Source organism: Chiloscyllium punctatum, chromosome 16 (assembly GCF_047496795.1).
Source record: "Chiloscyllium punctatum isolate Juve2018m chromosome 16, sChiPun1.3, whole genome shotgun sequence".
NCBI classification, from domain to species: Eukaryota; Metazoa; Chordata; class Chondrichthyes; order Orectolobiformes; family Hemiscylliidae; genus Chiloscyllium; species Chiloscyllium punctatum.
Window position 1 is genome coordinate 43,845,876 of NC_092754.1, and position 22,639 is coordinate 43,868,514.

The 22,639-nt window shown below is 44.1% G+C and overlaps 1 protein-coding gene across 3 annotated transcripts in view; it reads right to left on the reverse strand.

The window, feature by feature from the left end:
- Positions 1-15,446, reverse strand: part of epha8 (eph receptor A8) — a 527,638-nt gene extending 512,192 nt beyond the window's left edge. For all 3 annotated transcript variants that reach the window (XM_072586821.1, XM_072586820.1, XM_072586819.1), the window contains exons 1-2: positions 15,326-15,446; positions 5,505-5,569 (exon numbers count right to left, since the gene is read on the reverse strand). In XM_072586821.1, coding sequence (XP_072442922.1) covers positions 5,505-5,569; positions 15,326-15,407 — 147 coding nt within the window. In that variant the 5' untranslated portion in view covers positions 15,408-15,446. The remainder of the gene's footprint in view (positions 1-5,504; positions 5,570-15,325) is intronic.
- Positions 15,447-22,639: the final 7,193 nt, after the last annotated feature.

Below are 22,639 nucleotides of genomic sequence, written 5' to 3' on the forward strand. Positions count from 1 at the left end.
CGAGGCCTGTGGTTTGTGAGGGGCTGGCAGTGCGAGGCCTGTGGTTTGTGAAGGGCTGGCAGTGCGAGGCCTGTGGTTTGTGAAGGGCTGGCAGTGCGAGTCCTGTGGTTTGTGAAGGGCTGGCAGTGCGAGGCCTGTGGTTTGTGAAAGGCTGGCAGTGCGAGGCCTGTGGTTTGTGAAGGGCTGGCAGTGCGAGGCCTGTGGTTTGTGAAGGGCTGGCAGTGCGAGGCCTGTGGTTTGTGAAGGGCTGGCAGTGCGAGGCCTGTGGTTTGTGAAGGGCTGGCAGTGCGAGGCCTGTGGTTTGTGAAGGGCTGGCAGTGCGAGGCCTGTGGTTTGTGAGGGGATGGCAGTGCGAGGCCTGTGGTTTGTGAGGGGATGGCAGTGCGAGGCCTGTGGTTTGTGAAGGGCTGGCAGTGCGAGGCCTGTGGTTTGTGAAGGGCTGGCAGTGCGAGGCCTGTGGTTTGTGAAGGGCTGGCAGTGCGAGGCCTGTGGTTTGTGAAGGGCTGGCAGTGCGAGGCCTGTGGTTTGTGAAGGGCTGGCAGTGCGAGGCCTGTGGTTTGTGAAGGGCTGGCAGTGCGAGGCCTGTGGTTTGTGAAGGGCTGGCAGTGCGAGGCCTGTGGTTTGTGAAGGGCTGGCAGTGCGAGGCCTGTGGTTTGTGAAGGGCTGGCAGTGCGAGGCCTGTGGTTTGGGAAGGGCTGGCAGTGCGAGGCCTGTGGTTTGGGAAGGGCTGGCAGTGCGAGGCCTGTGGTTTGGGAAGGGCTGGCAGTGCGAGGCCTGTGGTTTGGGAAGGGCTGGCAGTGCGAGGCCTGTGGTTTGGGAAGGGCTGGCAGTGCGAGGCCTGTGGTTTGGGAAGGGCTGGCAGTGCGAGGCCTGTGGTTTGGGAAGGGCTGGCAGTGCGAGGCCTGTGGTTTGGGAAGGGCTGGCAGTGCGAGGCCTGTGGTTTGGGAAGGGCTGGCAGTGCGAGGCCTGTGGTTTGGGAAGGGCTGGCAGTGCGAGGCCTGTGGTTTGGGAAGGGCTGGCAGTGCGAGGCCTGTGGTTTGGGAAGGGCTGGCAGTGCGAGGCCTGTGGTTTGTGAAGGGCTGGCAGTGCGAGGCCTGTGGTTTGTGAAGGGCTGGCAGTGCGAGGCCTGTGGTTTGTGAAGGGCTGGCAGTGCGAGGCCTGTGGTTTGTGAAGGGCTGGCAGTGCGAGGCCTGTGGTTTGTGAAGGGCTGGCAGTGCGAGGCCTGTGGTTTGTGAAGGGCTGGCAGTGCGAGGCCTGTGGTTTGTGAAGGGCTGGCAGTGCGAGGCCTGTGGTTTGTGAAGGGCTGGCAGTGCGAGGCCTGTGGTTTGTGAAGGGCTGGCAGTGCGAGGCCTGTGGTTTGTGAAGGGCTGGCAGTGCGAGGCCTGTGGTTTGTGAAGGGCTGGCAGTGCGAGGCCTGTGGTTTGTGAAGGGCTGGCAGTGCGAGGCCTGTGGTTTGTGAAGGGCTGGCAGTGCGAGGCCTGTGGTTTGTGAAGGGCTGGCAGTGCGAGGCCTGTGGTTTGTGAGGGGATGGCAGTGCGAGGCCTGTGGTTTGTGAGGGGCTGGCAGTGCGAGGCCTGTGGTTTGTGAGGGGCTGGCAGTGCGAGGCCTGTGGTTTGTGAAGGGCTGGCAGTGCGAGGCCTGTGGTTTGTGAGGGGCTGGCAGTGCGAGGCCTGTGTTTTGTGAGGGGCTGGCTGAGCGAGGCCTGTGGTTTGTGAGGGGCTGGCTGAGCGAGGCCTGTGGTTTGTGAGGGGCTGGCAGTGCGAGGCCTGTGGTTTGTGAAGGGCTGGCAGTGCGAGGCCTGTGGTTTGTGAAGGGCTGGCAGTGCGAGGCCTGTGGTTTGTGAAGGGCTGGCAGTGCGAGGCCTGTGGTTTGTGAAGGGCTGGCAGTGCGAGGCCTGTGTTTTGTGAGGGGCTGGCAGTGCAAGGCCTGTGTTTTGTGAGGGGCTGGCTGAGCAAGGCCTGTGTGTTGTGAAGGGCTGGCAGAGTGAGGCCTGTGTTTTGTGTAGGACTGGCAGAGTGAGGCCTGTGTTTTGTGTAGGACTGGTAGTGCGAGGCCTGTGCTTTGTGGAGGGCACCAGTATTTTGTTTTTGTCTGACAGGCTGAAAAAGAACCAGGACCCAACAGTTACATAGACTCGCAGACTACAGCTTAAAATAGTACAGATTTATCCACCCATGGTAGCTTTGCTTTTAGATGCAAAGGTGAAGAACAGGAATTTGTTTCCAGCCTAGACCTCATCATTCTGTGTTTCTATGCTTAGATGAGCAATGTGATGTGCATTCCCTCTTTTAGAGAAAGCATGGTTTGTTTTTGTTTTGAATTTTGCTAATCTGCATTTTGGCTCTATAGGATGGCGGATAAAAAAAATAAACATTATTTTCCCAGCTTATGCAAAGTATTTGCAGATTTTCAATTTGCACTTGCCAGTCACTAATGAAGAGTCTTTGAGGCTAAATTTTCCGAGGCGTGATATTCCAATTCAGACCCTGGAGAAATGCAGGGTTTACCTGATCTGGTGAGCTGTCTAGTATCAGAGTCAAAACCATGACCTCTGTTTTTTACAACTGTACCTGCCTTCTTCTGGTATTTATAGGTCCAAAGCCTTTTGAGAAGGAAAGAATGTGACACATGAGGAGGTAGACTGGAGCCGAATTGTATGTCAAGAGTGGGAGAGAGAGTCAGATGTCAATCTGAGGAATTATCTAGAATCTGGAAACTCCAAAAAGGTACCCTCCCAACTCTGAAGTAAGAGTCAAAGACATAAGACGGCTCCAACTCAATGACCTTAATAGCTACAAAAACAGAAATTGCTGGAAAAGCTCAGCAGCCTTGCAATATCTGTGGAGAGAAATCAAGTTTAATGTTTCAGGTCTCAGAACAGACCTTAATAGTTACCCCATAAAAAGGTAGAAGGTTTGAAACCTGCTTTAACTCCTGGCTAACTATAAAAAGGAACCCCCATTGGAAATTTCAACTTCCTACAATTCCTGAAAAGTCAATGCTTTGGGAATTCTGAGGGTCCCTTAGCACATCTGTCAGGATACATCCCATCTCCAACTAACTGGAACCAGGAGGATTGATGTAGCCAGAGAGCTGGCTGGAAATGCTTTAGATTTTATGAGTATTTACAGTGACAGGACTGTAAGACATGGAGAATAAATAACATTTTTATACCTTCTTAGTCCTTTTCTGATTCATGTGAAACAGGATACCTGCCCACTGTTCAGGTAAGGATTTGTTCAACTGTACCTTGGTCCATAAGAATAGAAAGAGGCCCTTCAGTCTCTCCATCCTGCTGTACAAAATGGCTGATCCACTCCTCAACGCCATTTATGACCTTAGCTCAACATCCCTGGGTAACAATGTTTGCTCAAAAAGTGCGCAAAATGTCCTGTGCATTTCGATAAAGAGGCCATACAGGACCACAAGTTCGAGTGAGGGCGGGGCTGAACTTAGAAAACCGATCTCTGATATGTGAGAGAACGAATGCAAGAAATATCAATTTCAGGCGCTTCCTACCCAACCCAAATGGGCCAGAAAAACATCCTACATAGTATTAGGTCAGGAAATAGCCAACAGCATCTCTAAATATCTTCAACAAAGATTATGATTATGACACATGATGAGAGGCTCCTTTTAGGACCTTTACATTGAATTTGTTAGTACTGAACAGAACATCTGTCAAGTATATGATAAGAAGAAAGACACAAAGCTTGTGTCAGTGGATCTTAGAGAAAAGGAAATAGTTTTGGTCCATTTAACCTTGGAAAAGTGGCATCAGAAATTGGAACCCTAGAGTAATACGAGATAATAAATGACACTCAAAAGATAAATCTAGATTATAACTTCAAATTGTGACAATAGGATAAGAAAAAACAGCTTTGTTGATATCCCTAATTTGCAGTTTGTTGTTTTTATATTTCTATATAAATGTTTGGTAATACACAACGTACACAATGCTAAAAGGAGACAAGCAGTTGAAATGTTTTGAACTGCAATCAACAGAAGGTCTTACTGTGCAGTAAATCTGAGAGCAGTTTTCTCCACTGACAGGATGCTGCTGTCAAGCCAAAAAGAAGTTTGTTTTCCACAAATTAGAAATGCGATATAAACGTTTCAGTGAAGCCAGGTATTTAGGCTGCATCTCCCTGTGACTGGTGGACGATATCAATGATCTTTAATCATTCAGTACTACTTCAAGAACACTTCATAGGCCTGTGTACAATAAGGTTTCACCAGACAGTAACAAAGAGCAGCATTTGGTTGAAGCTGAGACAAAACTGAAAACTACCTTGGCTGACTGCACAGAAATGTTTTTCTGTTAGTAGCAATCTCATGATCAACATGATATATCTTTCAGTCTTGGGAAACATTTCTATTTAACTAAATCGTTTCAGGGAAAATTACAGTCGATGCATTTTTATCCTTGCTTGTCCTGAAAATTGAATTTACTCAAAAACAATTCTTGTGACTGCACAAATGCATTGAATTGACAGTTGCATGGACTGGGATTAGCGGACACTTTTCCATGTCATGCCTTTGTGTTAATTCTCCAGGTGTGACATTCCGCCCTTTGTAACCTTCTTTACAATTAGGCTTAATATTAATTAATACTTTAGACCTTTGGATGTATGACTGATGTGATCATGAAGTCCCACCCCACTTAAGTTTGCTGTGAGTAAAGTCCTATCAGATCATGAGCAGTGAGTTTGTGTCCAACCCACCAGAAGTGAGAGCCCTCATTCAGATTGATGAGGACCTGCGTTGAAATTGGAATACATCCAATTGGTGGGGCAAGGAAGGGAAGAGAGTGAACTGAAAGAAAATTGCTGCAGTTGTATCAGGTATTTCAAATGTTACCTCATCCTATCGCCTGATCACTGGTGCATAAAACAATAATCAAACCATGAGATAGTAATAAAACTAGTTACACTTCAATATGTTGTCAAAACCAGGGTTACGAATTGAAATCCACTTAAATCATTCACTTTGGACCATAATTCAAGCCTTGTGGCTTATAATTCTCTTGGAAAGATATATAAATGTGTAACACCACTTCTAGCAGCACTATACGGATGTCAAAGCCCAACGACTGCAATTGCTGTAAAATACCACCTCCAATCCTCGCTGATACAATTAAGAATGCTGAAACTAATTGTTTTCCCATGTACCAAATATGAAACACAAATAAACAAAAGTTTCCAATGAACCATCTTATAGTGATAATCCAAGAGTGGAGATAGAAGCTAAGGAAGGTCTCTTCAAACTTCAGCCAATGCTCTTTTCAACTTTTAGGGATGCTTTCAGACCAGCTGTGTTGCTTGTAACTCAGACTAACAGAATATGTCTGAGGTAAGGTTAGACACAAAGGAAAATCAAGTAAATCACAGTATCTGCAGACTTATAACCACTCGAATGCCTTACACATTTTTCATATTATAATTAAAAATTATCCCATCATTGTATTAAATCAATGATTCTTTTTGTAAATTGACTTCACTTACCCCATTGTGAGGATAAGTCAGCCACCCCCAATCTCCTTGTATCGATGCTGTATCTAGGAGATTAACTGAAAATACAGAAGAATATTTCTCATGTACAGTTTACAACAAAAGTGAATGTTCTACCCTTTTATTTATAAAATGTACTAAACGAATTCTATTCGTGTGCATAAGAGATTACTTAAAACAATACAGGATTCATCAGACAGCTTCTACTCTAGTCCACAGCAGTAAATTAAATTCTAAAAATAAATTGCATAATTATCTGTTTGCAAAGAGGATAACTTTCTAATCAGATAGAAAATCACTGGCCCATGCTTAAAAAGTAAATCTCTGAGCGTTCTGTCTCACTGCCTACAGATTGTTCTCCTCTGCTTCTCATGGTCACACCAATGTGAGGTGACAGGGCTACAGAGCATTTTTAACAAGTGCTCAACATACAAACAAGAAACTAGAGGAGTCACTTGACTCTTTGAATCTGCTGCGCCATTAATATGATAGTGGCTGATCTGATTTTAATCTCAGTTCTACCTTCTTGCATATCCCTGATAAGCTTTTAATCACTTGGTTCCATTGAATGGACAGCCAAAACCCGAAGGAGCAAATTACTGCAGATGCTGGAATCTGTACTAAAAACAACAAATGCTGGAGACCACAGCGGGTCAGGCAGCATCCATGGAGAGAAAGTAAGCTAACGTTTCGAGTCTTCATCTCAGCCCTGATGAAGAGTCATCCAGACTCTTGTGTGATGGGGGCGGCACAGGGGTTAGCACTGCTGCCTCACAGCGTCAGAGACCCGGGTTCAATTCCCGACTCAGGCGACTGCCTGTTTGGGAGTTTGCAAATTCTCCCCGTGTCTGCGTGGGTTTCCTCCCACAGTCCAAAGATGTGCAGGTTAGGTAAATTGCCCGTAGTGTTAGGTAAAGGAGTAAATGTAGGGGAATGGGTGGGTTGCGCTTCGGCGGGTCGGTAAGGATTTCGAAGCTATTTGGATGCTGCCTGAACTGCTGTGCTCTTCCAGCACCACTAATCCAGCATCTGCAGTCATTGTTTTTACCTCGTGGATTTGTTGGCCTGTTTCCACACTGTAAGCAATCTAATCTAACTCGAAACGTTAGTTTGCTGCCTGACCCGCTGTGGTCTCCAGCACTCGTGGTTTCAGGACAGCCAACACTCCGCTAAACCGTCTGGTTGTGTTGGCAGGTTTAATCATCAGGAGTTGGTCTAACACTAAGATCCGGGATGTCCAAACTACACAGTTGGAGAGTTGCATCATTAGTCTGTTGTGAAGGAATTGATGTAAATACCCGGCCGGAGTTAATCCTAAAAAAGCTCAGTACAATCTATTTAACGGAGTGTTTAGATTGAGGAAGAGTCTGAATAAACTCCGAGGGATATGTGGAAGGGTGGGGGATAGAGGGGACGTAAGGAATTTATTAAAACATAAAGAAAATGAATAAAAGCAAATTACTGCGGATGCTGGAATCTGAAACCAAAAAAGAAAATGCTGGAAAATCTCAGCTGGCCTGGCAAAGTTTTGACAAAGGGTCAGTTAGACTTGAAACGTCTCTCCTTACAGATGCTGCCCAGGTCTGCTGAGATTTTCCAGCATTTTCTCTTTTGGATAAAGAAAAGGAAAACGTTTGCATTTATAGAGCACACTTAGATTAATTCAGAATATTCAAAATACAGTTGAAAGCCAGTTAAATAAAAGTAGACCTGTGTGAACGCCGTAAATATGGAGACAGAATACACCGGCGATTTAACAGCAGCTGCGAAAACTGACAAAAAGTCATAGACCTGTTCCTATCTCCACAGACTGCCAGAACTACACACACACAGAGTCACAGTGAGAGAGAGGCACACACAGAGAAAGAGAGAGACACACAGAGAACGAGAGAGAGAGTCACAGTGAGAGACACACAGAAAGAGACCGAGAAGGACAGAGTGAGCAAGACAGACAGACAGAAACACACACACAAAGAGAGACTGCCAGAATTGTTTCTGTTTTCACAGTACCTTGTGATATAATGATGGTATAAACTGCGATGAATTGTGATATAAACTGCGAATTTGTGAGCAGCAAGATCCCACTAAACTGCAGTGTGCACATCATTTGAGTTTGTGATGTTCAGTACCGACCTGTTTCCCTGCTCTTCCAAAGAGTTTAACAATCTTCTATTTACGTTTGGGGAGCGACCAATGCAAAGCGATTTGATTTTGCATTGACAACACTATGCTTTGTATGTTCACGCAAATATTTTCAAGTCTGACTTCGTTTTAGCACTGGACTGCCTGCTAACCTGTTTAACAATTGCATAGCGCCAACTCTTTCATCCACTCTGTTCATATTCAGTTCAGACATGGGTCGAGAAAAGAAATTCCGCTAGAGAGAGACGCGAAACTATTATATCCCGATTCACGGTCCAACTGGTCATAGTCTTAGTCCCAGTCTGTCTCGTGTAATATGGAAAATGCCTCAGACTGGTAGGAAAATGTAAAATATTTCAAACTGTGTACCCATCCCCGATCTGATTGCATTAAATCCTGTTGATGGGATATTTCTAGTATTCCTGCTGTCAGGAGAGAAATGCAAAATTAGCGCCAGGGAATTGATTGCTCAATGTATAAAAGTTGCCTGATTTACACTGCATCTTGTTTACATTTCGATCAATTTCGATTGGAAATAAGGTGGAACCGAGCGGACTTGAGGAACAGATACACTAATACCGACTCTGCGTTATTATTCGAGATACGCTACACCCTGTCATCTCTCTAACTCCTTTCTATTCAGGCTGAATATTACAGGGTTTTTTTTTACAAGAACAAAATCCTCCTTTGACATGAGATGTCTGGAAGACCTGCACAACCGTTAAGAAAGCATAAAAATACCAGACTTTAAATACATTCCACAATAATGATCTAATATAAAAGCCAACGGACCAAGTAGATCATCCTCGGGAACGTAATGTAAAAACAACACGCGTCAGAATGCCAGCAGCGGCACGAACAGAAAGAGCCCCAAACTCTTCCATTCCAAAGAAGTCACATTGGACCTGAAACATTAACTGTGTGAAGTTCCGTCCAATACATTTCTTCAGAATGGAAGGTTCTCTGGGACTTTTTGTATTTTAATCTAAAATAATTATTTTTACAGTAGGGTGGAACATGATTTTGTTATTATAAAAAGACAGACAGTGGAAAGCCTGTGCTTAATTTCTCATTAGATTAGTTACAATAACGATGGCGCTGCTACTTCCCTCTTACCCATGGATAACATTGCAGCAAGGTCAGAGTGACCCCAGAGAGTGCAGACAATGTGGCCATCATACCTGATTGAGCAGCCGCGACTAATGCATGGAATGGGAGGTTTAAATGACTGGCATTTGCATTGTGAAATGAGGCCATTCAGGCCATCGAATCCCCGCTAGTTCACCTAGCAGTTTTCCAGCTCTTGCTTTCTCGCTCGGGCTACACTGTACTTCCAGTGCCAATTTATTTTAAATACTCTCCGAGTCCACTTGGATCACCTTTTTACAGTGAGTTCGGGGTGAAAACATTTCCATTTCAATCTCATCCAAATTTTGTTTTGTCTCTTAGCCTCAATCTAGGGTTCTGGACTCGAAAAAAACTAACTGTTTTTGTCTCTACAAGTGCTGCGAGACCCGCTGAGTTTCTGGCGATGGAGCTCGTAATTGTGAGGAAGAGGATCTGAGCTGTTCAGCATTTCATTAGGTTGGATTGAATCTCCCCTCGGCCTCCTCTGCTCGAAGGGCCCATCCAATCTTCCCTCACGATTGTTAGGGTGAGTGAAGGAAGTATGAGAACGCGAATAAGAGGGATAAGACGATTAGGAGTGGGAGCAAATGCATGTACAATTTCAAAGTCCAGTGCAGCCACGTTATCTTTGTTGTTCGCTCACGGAGATATGGGCGTCTGTGTTGTCCCCCTGCCCAAATTGCCCGTTGAACTAGCGGCTCGCTGAGCCATTTCAGAAGGCAGTTCAAGTTCAGCTAACTCCATTGACTAAGGGTCTGGAGTCACATGTAGGTCAAGTCGGGTAGGAACGGCAGTTTCCTTCTCTGAAAGACAGGACAGCACTCATTTAATGTTTTTAAAAAAAAACAGTTTATGATCAAGGTTGCTGACAATGGCGGTCAAGAAAGTGCGGTTAAGTGGATTTGAATTCGATCAGCGAAAGGGATGAGATTTGAACCCGTGCCCGCAGCATCAGCCTGGGTCTCTGCATGTCGAACTCAGCGATAGTCTCACTATAACTCATTCCTTCTTTAGAACAAATAACACCTTTTTTTTGTTGTTAATGCCTCGTATGTAATTCAAAATGGGAAAAAAAGGAGTAACTGATTTGACTGATACTTTTGATAAGGAGTAGGGAGGTCAAGGGTCAGGTTGCCCCGGGACCAGGTCAAAATCTCCAGCCGTTTCAGTGGAAAACAGACCCCCCTGATCGCCCTGTCGCCTTTAGCTTTTCACTGGAACAGGGGTGCAGTCAGCACAAGATTCACTGCAGTGTAGATGCACTGGGCCACGAGTAAGGACAGCGTGTGCCCTGCCCGTCCCCCTGACAGACTGAGAACCGCAGTGACACCTACTTCTTTGCTGATCCCCGCTTTAAAGGAGGACTGGGGATGTACCGGACTCTCAGCGTCCCCAATAATCTCAGTGTGTCTGTATAACTTCCTGACCATTGATCCTTTGGCAGGTTTAGGGGCAACTTCGAAGCGGGGCAGCGGTAGTGTCTGTACCTCTTGGATCAGGAGATCCCAGTTCATAACATCCCTGAACGGGTTGATTTTGAAATGTTTTTATACAGCCTGCAAGTGAGGAATTTTCGATTTCACTTGGAACACCCAGTCCTCCGTCGTGTCTGTCCAGTTTGGAGAGTGGGACCCGTCACTTTGCCTGTGGTTAAAAATCACACAACACCAGGTTATAGTCCAACAGGTTTATTTGGAAGCACTAACTCTCGGAGCGCTGCTTCTTCATAAGGCGGTTAGCAGCGCTCCGAAAGCTACTGCTTCCAAATAAACCTGTTGGACTATAACCTGGTGTTGTGTGATTTTTAACTTTGTGCACCCCAGTCCAACACCGGCACCTTCACCTCTTTGCTAGTAATGGCAGGTGGAGATAGAGGGGCGCGCTCTCGGAGAGGGACAATCTTAATACCGTTCATCCCCGTTAACATCCAAATAAAAAAGTCCTCCGTCGACTTGGATAGCTCATTAGTTTGAGGGAAATTAAGCTAAACCATGATTTATACTCCCCAATGCTCTGTCTATTGTTGTAGAAAGAGGGCCAGCGTGGACTGGTGTGTATAAGAAGGTAAAAACAATGACTGCAGATGCTGAAAACCAAATACTGGATTAGTGGTGCTGGAAGAGCACAGCAGTTCAGGCAGCATCCAACGAACAGCGAAATCGACGTTTCGGGCAAAAGCCCTTTGTATAGAGACAGGTTAATCTGTCTAGCCCTTGGTGGAGGGAACAAGTGTTAATTTAAAGCCAAACTCCGTTCCAAATCCATCAGCTCTTTATTCTGGTGATTGAACTGAACGCTGGCCTCGCTCGGTTCGAATATATTTTAATCGCGTCAGTTATATAGAATGCTGCTGTGGAAATTGTCTGTAAAAGAACTGGTCTGGATCCAGCCCAGAAGACTGTAACCGCAGGGTTTGCGGTTCACGTGCTTTGCAGATGGCAAACAGTTTGGAATGACCGCCCAGAAACCCTACCCTGGGTCAACCACACAATGAGATGATGGTTCGAGTGACACGGGGAACGTCAGTGACCACAGCAAGTCGTCACATCCAGGCAGGACAACGGGTTTGTTCTGAAAAAGGGTCGAAATGTTGACTCTGTTTCCTCCCTCCAGAGGGACTGCCAGACCTGCTGAGTTTCTCCAACAATTTCTGTTTTTTTTTTACACTTGTTTGTTTCAGATCTCCAATGTTTGCAGTACTTTAGTTTAGGGGAATGGGGCCTCCCTGATCGATGATTCTTTAAGCCCCGTCACGCACCCCTCGGTTCAAAACCGTGCCACCTGGCACATGTGTCTAAACTTTACACTGCCCTTTGTAATCGGGCGAGAGGGAAATCAAGTGAATTGATTGCATTTTGAATAGCTCCCGAAGTGAAGATTTTCAATGACAATGCACTGTGATTTCATTTGCATTCTGTATCTTATTAAACGACTCTGTTAAAGTGCTTGTGTTTTCATTTGATTAGATGCGTTTTGTTCGCCTTATCCTGACGCCGCAAACTTGAAAATGTCTCCTGTTCCTCACTTTCTTACATCATTTAAGCTCGGCTGTCAAGGATCTGGGAAAGATGCGGTCGCTGACCTCAACTCGGATCGGGTTAAGAGTTTGACTCCTGCTCGCCAGTCAGAATTTGCAGTGACCAAAACGGCTGGCAGGAGAGATTTAGGACGAAAAATATCAGAGGCTTTATTTTCAAACAGCGGAAATTGTGATCTGGAAGGCGCAGCCTGAAAGCGGAATCAGTGTCTTTTTTTTCCGAATGAAATTTAAGAATGATCCGCAGAACAGAAAAAAAATGCTTTTAGCGCTAGCCAATGGCATTCACTGGATAACATGTTAGAGGGGCCGAACAGCCTCATTCTGTATCCATTCCTGATTTTGACGATTTCAAGCTGGTGTTTAACACTGTTCTCGGAGTCCGCAACTGCTTGTATTTGTTGTCATATTTATTTAGAGCCGTACTTGAACAGCTCAGTACACTGGGGTCGGGTTACAGTATCTAAACTCTCACGATTCACGCTGAGAGGTTGTATAAACAAATGGAGCTCTGTGAAGTATATTTCATTTGTCAATGAAAGTTAATGGCCATTTACAGTAATCCCACGAAGATAATTACAAGATAAATAATGACTTCAAGTAATTTGATTTTCCCTCCGTTTAGTTAATTAAACCTGGTAAATTGATGTTCAGATTCGAATGTGTGTCTGTATACCCTCCTTTGATGTTGAGAAATTGCTCTAATTCTCGTTTCATATCACGTACCTACTGTCATTCAGACCAGTTAAAAATCTAACTCTGAAACTGCACAGAAATTACTTCAAATCAAATGAATGGATTTGTGGATAAATCCCGGCTCAGTGGGTGCTACATTAATTCTGCACATTTACCCGGGAAAAAAATCACCTCGATGCTTCACCCAATTCATTTCATTGTGAAACCCAACCTCTGGAAAGATTTTGATGATAACAGAGATGTGGGTTAGTTAGAGTGATATTGAGGCTAGTTTTGTACAGCCGCCTTACAGATGGGTGAACACACGGTTTGAGGAATGGCATCTGGGAGAACCTCGAGATGAGGTTAGGTCCAACGATGCCATAAGGTAGAACTCAAGATCCAATTCACATTCACCTTGTAGCTGGGGTGAGTCCAATAATCAATCTGGAAAGATTGATTTAATGGTCGCAGTTGTGATGGTGAATTCGCGGGATTGACTATTGCAGTTGAAATGGTTAAGAATTTAAATTACTTCAAGTTAAGAATTTAAAATCTTAAAGTGCCTAAACTTAATAATTTAAAGCATTGCAAATTTTAAAATTTAAGCTGCTACAAATGTAAAGAATTTAAAGTGCACCATTTTTAAATAATTTGAATTGCTTCAAATTAAGAATTTGAAGTGTTACAAATTAAAAATAAATAAATTGCTTCAATTTAAAGAATTTACATTGCCACAAATTTAAAGTGCTCTAAATTTGAAGAATTTAAATTGCATAATTTTTTAAGTACTTAAATTGCTTAAAATTAAAAACATAAAGAATTAGAAATTTTAAAATTTAAATAGCTCCAAATTTTAAGAATTAAAATATTCCAAATTTTAAGTAGTATTTTTCCCAGCTTCTGGGAAGATTGCACAAAATGTTCAAACCTTTACAAGGCAGTAACAGGCGTTGACTGTTTTCACTATTAGCAATGAGATGTAGCCATCCGCCCCTCTTCTGTCGTGTGGATTACAAAGCAGTGCCCCTTTTAAATCACAAATTCTAACAGAATATAAATGAATTTATATTGATTAGATTAACACATCCACATAGAATTCAGTGGAAAGCACCGAGTTATTTTGGGAAGTGTTAAGGTACTTAAATAAATACTTTAAGCAGTTATTCGCTGAAATAAGTGGGAAGATTCTGCTAATATGTTATTAAGGCTCCGCAGATGCAAGAAACCTATAGATAAAATTGGTCCCCAAGCCAGTTTTTCTCCTTAATCCGTATTTAGCTGAATAGCTAAGAACCGCTTTGTGGATTTAAACGCCAAGTGGCACTTTCTCCTCGAGAGAAGTAAATTTTAGGGAGGGAAAAGTTTGAAATGAAACACTGGCAAATAAACTTGAAAAACAAGATAATTCTGCAGATACTTCGCTAGTCAGGCAGTACCTGTGGAAAGAGAATCGGTTACTTTAAAGTAGTAACTCAGTGTTTTCTATCGTAAATGGCACGAAATACTGACTTACGCCACACTTTGAGTAGAAAGTGCCTGTGGATAAAAATGGACATAACAGGGACAGGATGGATAAATGTCAGGGTACACAATTTTTTTGAAACTGGTTGACATTTTGTATACGTTAATACTGGGGATGTTTTGAAACTGTTTTGTATACGTTAATGCTGGGGATTGACCAGCGTAATCAGTGTGGTTAGAATCGACGTAAAATCTCACAGATCCGCCGATGTGAAGGGGACTGGAAGGTGTGTGTGTGTGTGCGCGCGCCCAACTTCGCCTTGTTTTCTCACAATGTCTCAAAAATTCATCTCACTCTGACCTCAAGTGAAGCATTTCATGCCTTCACACAGTCGATATAAAGTGAAGCACCTATTTGTAATAGTAAATCTAGGGAGACAGAAGCTGTTAAGGTATTTCTCCTCCCACCTCCCGATCAGTTCACCTGGACCTGAGCAGAGGCAGTCATGAAAGGTGATAACTAAGTTCCGTGCATATTAAAATGTTTACATGGTACTTTTAATGACATGGACAGGAATTGACGCACTTTAAGAATGTTAGGTAGAGCTAATGTTAGTGTGGCACTTCACAGTTTGATTAAAATGGGGTTTAAAAGGCGCCTGGGTAAATGTAATGCCCCCAGCGCGGTGGGAGCATTTTGAGTGAACAGAAATGTCCAGCGGACCCAACTCTCCCAAGTTCCCGGTACAACGACACTTGCGGGGGCCAATATAAAACCTTTCATGTTTTGGCCCAGATTAGAGGGTGGTCGGAAAGCTCGTTGGGCAGGGGTGGGAGGGGAGGGATGTGGCAACCTGTCAAGACTAGAATTGAAAACAACCCTACTTAATATTGAGTTGGTTAATGTAGCGGTTTCCAGTAATGCTACAATCTCTCTGCGCACACACACAAACATCTGCATTGATAGTCACTGATGGCACTTTGAATCATTCCCTGGTTCTATTAGCACACCTCTGAGCTCTTGCTTCACGTGGTTACTCCAGCTAAAGCCGTTTCGGCTCAGCCTCCCTTCAGTAACAGAACTAACCTCAACAGGAACACGTTCTATTACCCTGTAAAACAGCTCAAAATGATGTTAATGTGTCAGCTGTCCAGTCCAACAACAGGACAGTGACCAGCACTTATCGCTATTGCAATTAAACTACCGGCTCTTCTTGGTTATTTTTATAACAAATTACACTCGGAGATGTTCAGGAGGAAGTATTTGTGAAATTAGATGGTGACAGCTGGTTTTTCTTTTAAACCATGCACCCGGTGATGCTGCCTCACATTGCAGCCAGCGTTAGCGTCACAGAGCATGTCCTCTTACCTTCATTTGGCGGAAAGTAGATGCAGTGTGATGTACACAGGATATTCCAGAGGAAGAGCCAGAGGCACCGTCCTGTAGCCATGGCTGCTGCTGTTGCTGCTCGCTCTGTGTACAAACAGCCGAGCTCTAGCGGCATCTGAGCGCCGCTCGCTAGACTTTAAACTGCAGCCGCCAGCCCCGGGGCTGGGACTCGACCCCTCCAACTGTCCGTCAAAGGCTCGCACCAATCACACTGCCAGCATGCATCGCCACGACCAATCAGACAGCGAGAAATCAAACCGCATTCTCCAATCAGGCATGCTCAGTCGAACTCCCCTGAATTTTCAGCCAAGAGAACCGGAAATTAATCCTCTGAAAGAGTCTGTTTCTGTGTTCGTGTGTCTGCCTGTGCTTCTCTGTGTGTGTTTGTGTTTATGTGTATCTGCCTGTGCTTCTGTGTCTGTCTGTATTGTCCTTGTGTCTGTGGTTTGTTTGTCCGCCTGTATTTATGTCCACCTGTATTCCTTGCGCGTACCTGTGTTTGTGTGTCTGTATTTATCAGTGTGCCTGTAGTTTGTCAGTCTGTATTTCTGTGTGCCCGTGTTTGTGTGTGTCCGTATTTATCCGCGTGCGTGTTGTTCGTCCGCCTGTATTTCTGTGTGTGCCTGTGATTTGGTTGTCCGCCTGTATTTATGAGTCTACCTGCATTTCTGCGTATGCCTGTCCCTGCATGCCTGTGTTTGTGTGTGTCTACTTATATCTGTCTGCCTGTCTGTGCGCTTGGTTATTTCTGTATGTTTTTCTACTCTTGTGTGCCTCTATCTCTGCACCTGATTGTGTGAGAGAGAGAAAGCTTGGAGCTGGGACGGAACATTCCAGCTTTTGGGCTACAACGGCCCCCTCAGACGGAAATAGAAACATCCCAAATGAGGTGTTTACACAGATTGACGTCCAATTCTCGCAGATGAGCTCTGCAAGCAATGTCCCTTCCCCAGATATGCTCTTGGAACGTTTCAATTTGATGGAAATGTGTTAATGTCAATATCTTCAGCAACACGAGTCCAAACACTGGGGGAAAGAGAGTTCGAAATATGTTGAATAAATTAGCCATAAACATAATGTCACACCAACCAATAATCATTCTGTACACAGGCCACACTGCAGTCCTAATCTTTAGTAGGACTGCTGGACAGTCACATTGGACTCTACTTGTGCCTCTCTCCACAGACACTGCAGACAAGGTAAATAGCAAAGGTCTTTCCCCTAGGGTACGGGAGTTCAAAACTTTTTAAGGTGAGAGAGGAAAGATTTAAAATACATCCGAAGGGCATTTTTTTTCATCCTTTATGGAATGAACTGCCAGAGGAAAGTGGAAAGCTGCGGGTGCAGTCACAACATTTAAACTACATTTGGACAGGTACATGAATCGGAGAGATTTAGAGGGAAATGGGCCAAACGCAGGTAAATGGGACGAGGTTAGTTTGGGAACCTCGCCTGGGCGCCTGGGAAGAGTGTGTTTCCGCGCTGTATGACTCTATGGCCCGCTGAGCTTTTCCAACACTCTCTAAGGCCATCCCTGCCGAAGATGTCCATTCTCAATTCTGCTCATTCCCTCTGGAAAAGAAAATAGGGACTAACTCCCGTAGATTCCTGAACAGCTAGAAAGTCGTGTTCGGACATTTCCCATTCAGGGATATCCAACCTCCAGCTCAGTGAGCAAACCTACACCGTAAACCTCAACCTGAGCTACAAACCTTCACAAACCTTGCATTTCCTAGTCAGCAAAATCCCCCCCACCTCCCTTCCCGCCCTGCTCCTAAAACTCACACGTTTTTACTTCTATGAGGACTTTTAAAAACAGCACCCATGTCTGTAAGGGGGTCGCGTGGATTAATATTGGGTTCCGACTGCGACTAAACAGCAATGGGTCGAAACGAACGACCCCTTTCGGTTTTCCCGCGGCCCGCTCCCCCGGTTTTCACCGAGAGTGCTTATTGTATCCACGCCGGCAGGGCCAAGCACTGGCTACAATTTATTTCTAACACCAAGTTTGGACATTTAGAAACAACCGCAACTTAAATTAGAGTCTCCACCCCTGCCTCAACTTCCAGTTCAGATTCAGAGGAGCTCCTGTCCAGCGCGGGGAGCATCAAGCATATTCCGGAGTCCTCCAGCTTTTCCTCAGATCCGTCCTCCAACCCCTCAAGCACCCCTGAAAACTCCCTACCCGTCTTGCCTCAATCGCCTTCTTATACCCTCAAGCCCCTGCCTCTGACAATTTGTCTCTCTTGTTGCAAATAGCCAGTATTGGCCCCTGGTCTCACTACAGACTGCACTTCAGTGCCTGGCTCAGCCTCATTAATGCCATTTAAAAAGGCCAGTGAATCAATTTGAATAGAATTTTAATTATAATGATCTTTCAGAGCGGAACACTGTACATGGAGCCGCGATTAAATAAGGTGAGGTGGAACCATTCACAAAGAATTGGTGAAACTTAATCTTGCCCACTTGAAATTTTCAATTTCTGGACAGTCGTTAACCTGAGAATTAGATCCACAAAACCATCAGAGAGTTTAAAAAAAAATTCTCTGTTGAAACAAATGAAAGTAAATATTGAGATAAGGGGTTGAAACGTTTGTTCACCAGTTTCGGCTACTTTCTAACCAGGCATTAAACCTGCTTTCTATTGGAATTAGTTCTTAACGGAGTCGGGTATGTGCCTTTCAGTAGTGCCCATGTTAATTTATAGAGAGACGGGTCAGTAAAACCCAGACCTTCAGAACTAGATGGAAACTAAATGCCTGCCGTCCAGATTAATTCCAGCGAATCTCTGAAGTCAGTGGCAAAAGAAGACGACATTATTTGAAACATTCACTCGGAAGACTCGAGCGAGGGCTGAAGATTGCTTCTTCTGGTGAAGTAAATGGTATTCACACAGGGGAGCAAGCAGCAGCCGCAGCACCAGGTAACTGAGCTGAAGGTAGGGCCAGCTTTGCTGAATAATTCAGGCTTCTCTGTTCGCTGTCACTAACAATGCTGCCATTCCTGACTGAACAGTGCAATGGAAATGTAAACAATTATGATATTAAAATAAGAGCCTGAATTGTGGCCATGCGGGGACTGAGTGTCTGCACAGAGGAGGAACCCTGTATTATGTGTCACAGCCACAGCTCAAGTTCCATCGTAGTTTTAGAACCAAACTTCAGAACTTCGCCTTTCATGGCCAGGCCGCATTTCCCTCCATCACTGAATCATCTTTCCTTTATTCCTAAATTATTTATTATCCACTCCCTAATCACCCCATGAACGGAGTAGCTCTCTCAAGCCATTTCATTGCCATTGCTATGGGTCTGAGTCACAGGCAGGCCAAACCAGGTATGGAAGACCAATTTCCCTCTCTAAAAGCAACTTGTTTCCTTTTTACAACAAACTAAAAATATTAAATAAAAGAGACAGCTGGCATTGTCACCGTCATTGAGCTTTTTGCTCCAGATTTATGAATTAAGTTTAAATTTCACAAAGTGCTGAGGTAGCAGATGAACCCTTGTCCACAGAACCGGATGTCTGGATAACCAGTTAGTTACTACTAGTTATTGCTACTGCTACAACTAATTACTGCATTCCCGTCACACAGCTAAAGACAAAACTCTGCTGATGCTGGAAATCTGAAGGATACAGAGCATGCTGGAGAAACTCAGTAGATCTGACAGCATCCTGGAGAGAGAAACAAACCGAGTTAACATTTCGACAACAATGTGCTTGGAACCATGCGGGTGTGGGGGCAGGAATCACTTTGAGATGGAGATCGTGTAAAAAAAAACTCCATGTTCCTTCTGTTAAGGACTTCAAATAAGCAGATGCGGACAGGCAGGGCGCATAACCAGTTAAACACACACGCACACACGCTTGGAAATGAACACACTGCTATACTGGAACTCAATTGGACACAGAACACACCGGGGTCAGGTTGGCTAGTTTGATCGCTTTTATTTCATTTTCTTCCAGAATTCACAGACAAAATCTGATATCAAATTCCACAGCTAATCGTGAGTTATTCTTAGACGATTGCAAACGTCAGGGCGAAACTGCAGTAACTTTAAAACTGGTTTGAGGAAATGATTGTTTAATATGACGCAGGGGTGGGGGGAATGGGCACAATTTGTGTTCCTTTAACATTCACCTGACCCAGGCTGCAAATCTCTTCCAAGCAGAATCTCCACTCCCCTGTGAGCCGGAATTAACTGCAATGGAAATCCGAGGGAAACAGTTAACCATTTGGAAGGAAGTTGACAGATTCCTCCGGGAGTTTATTGCCCCCTCATGAAGATACCGAGCGCCCCCTTTGGGATCCGGGCGTGACTGCAGCGCCGGGGACTCCAAATCATTTTCAAAACTCAAGCCCGGATAGTGCCTGGCAGGACAGACCGAGAACAGCCTGTCCGTGACAACGACAGAGCCCAGCAGATATTGCCATTCTATCAGTTACAGGTTCAACAAATGGGCCATTCACCTGGGTATTGCTCTGAAATAAGGAAACGCTTGAAAGGAAGGTTTGTCAGGAATTCTGCTCTTCTCAAACTTTCTTTTTCAATTCCTGATATGTTCCGAGTAAGTGAGGAGCAGCCGATATAGTTTCACTGAGTTGCCAGTGTTCACCTCTTCAGGGGAATCCCAAAGTGTGCCAGGTAATACACACCTTTTGAAGGGGGTTTAGATGGAAAGGGGGAGAGATTAAATCATCCAGAAAGATGGTCAGGAGATAACCCAGGACTGATTGGCCGAGAGAGGGAGGATGGGGACAAATTCAAAACGCTTCACTGCACGGGGAGGCAAGTCTCCCCACGGTGACACCTCTATTTTCTCACATTGCCAGCTGTGGTTTGGAAGTGGGTCTGGATTGATTGGGTGTAAGCTGGGACGGTGCTAACGTACTTGTCACTGGGCGAATAACATGAAGCACAGACTAATGTTGTAGAAGCATGGGTTCAAATCCCACCCTGGTCAACAGTGAGATTTAGCCTGAGTGAAGAGCCAGGTGAACGGTAACCAATGTTGATTTTTGTTTGAAAAAATGATTTCACCAATGGAAAGAAATCCGCTTTCTTTCCCTGGTCCACATATGATTGACTGGCAAGTGTCCTCTGGACTACAAATGCTGGCCTAGCTTGTGACACCGCACATTATGAACAATTTAAAAAAAAACCCAAAGTGAATTATAATAATCTCAGGAAAAATTTCTTAGCCAGAGTGAAGCTAATCAGTGGAATTCTGCTGCAGTGGGCTGTGGAGATGAGGTCATTACTGTATTTAAGACAGAGATAGACAGATCCTTGATTGGTAAAGGGCTCAATCAATATAGGGGGAAGGCAGGAGAACCGCCATGATCAAATGGCAGAGCAGATTCGATTGTCTGAAGAGCCCAATTCTGCTGTTATGTCTTATGGTTTGATGGATTACTGCCATAGCCATGGAGTAAGTAATGTCAAGGAGTTAAATGCAAATCACAAAGATTGGTGTGGGAGAAATGGGTTTCGCTTCATGGGGCACTGTCCCTGCACGGGGGGGGGGGGGGAGGGAGGTATTCTAGTGAGATAGGATTCACTTGAACCCTCCTGGGGCCAGTGTCCTAGTGAGTTGAGTAATAGGACTGTAGAGAGGGCTTTGCATTAAGTAATGGGGAAAGAGTTTGGGAGGGTGAATATTTGGGCTTACAAAGCAAAAGACAATGAAAACATTGCACATCAATTATTTAGATAATGATACCTCAAGTGGAACAGGAATGGAGTAAAACAGCAATAAATAGTTAAAAGGGGAAAAGTGACAAAAAGGCAAAACTAAAGGCTCTTTACTTGAGTGCACGTGGTGTATGGAACAACATAACTGAATTGACAGCCTGAATAGACATTAATAGTTGTGATGTTATAGCAATTATGGAAACCTGATTAAAAGGAGATCAAAGCTGAGAACTAAATATTCAGAAACAAAAAAACCGGAAATTCTTGGGAAAAACACTCAGCAGGTCTGGCAGCATCTGTAGAGAGAAAGCGGAGTTGATTTTTCAAGTCCAGTGACCCTTCTTCAGAACTAAATATTCAGGTTACGTGACTTTTGAAAAGGATAGGCAAGAAGAGAAGGATGGTGGGTTAGCTTTGTAAGAACAAGTTACAATAAGTACAATAGCAAGACATGATCTGTGATTGGATAAAATAAAATCCAACTGGGTTGAAGAAGTAACAAAGGAAGAAAGCACTAGTGTGAATAGTCTCTAAGTCCTGTAACAGGAACTATATAGCAGGACAAATGATAAACCAGGAGATAATGCAGACACATTAAAAAGATGACACATGAATTATGGGTGAGTTAGGTCTTCAGGTAAATTGTGAAAATCAAATACAAAAAGGCATCCCTGATAAAGAATTCATAGATTGTTTTGGGGCAGTTTCCTGGAACAATATGTTGTGAATCCAACCAGGAATTAGGCTAATTTGGATCTGGTCTTGTATAATGAGGCAAGTTTAATAAATGATTCCAGAGAAAAAGATCCTGAGGGAACATTGATCACAGCATTGTAGAATTTGCCATTCATTTTGAGAGCAATAAATGTGTGTTGTAAACGACTGTGCTAAACATAATTCATGTTAATTACAAAGTCTGAGTTGGCTGCAGTGGACTGAGAAAGGGCTTGGTGGAAAAGACAGCTTATAAACAATAGCAGATGTTTATGAAAATAGTCCACAACTCACAATAAATATGTACTTCATTGAGGAAAGAGAGCTCTAAGAGAATAAATCAATCACTATTGACCAAGGAAATTAAGCATATCAAACTGAAGGAAAAAAATGAAGTACTGTCCATGTGCCTGGATGATTGCAGCGCTGTTTACACTCAAGAACCTTGACATCTTTGACAACAAAGTAGTGAACTTGATTGACTACCCAACCACCACACCAAATATATTGAACATACATTGGGTCCATCACTGACACATGCAGGCTGCAGCATGTACCACCTATAAGATACACTGTAGAAACTCATCAAGACTCCTTTGACCAAATCTTCCAAATTAGCAGCTTCTACCATCTAGGAGGACAAGGGCAGAAAATAAATAGAAATACCACTATCTGCAAGTTCTCACTTAAACCATGCCTATTTGTGATTATACAAATTGGGAACAGAAGAAGGCAATTTAACTCTTCTTGACCTCTCTGCCACTTAATAAGATCATGACTGATCTATTTGCAATTTAAATTCCACATGACCAGCTACTGAATAATCTTTGATTTCTTTGCCTTTGAAGGATCTATCTACATCTGCCTTAAAAATATTGAATAACCT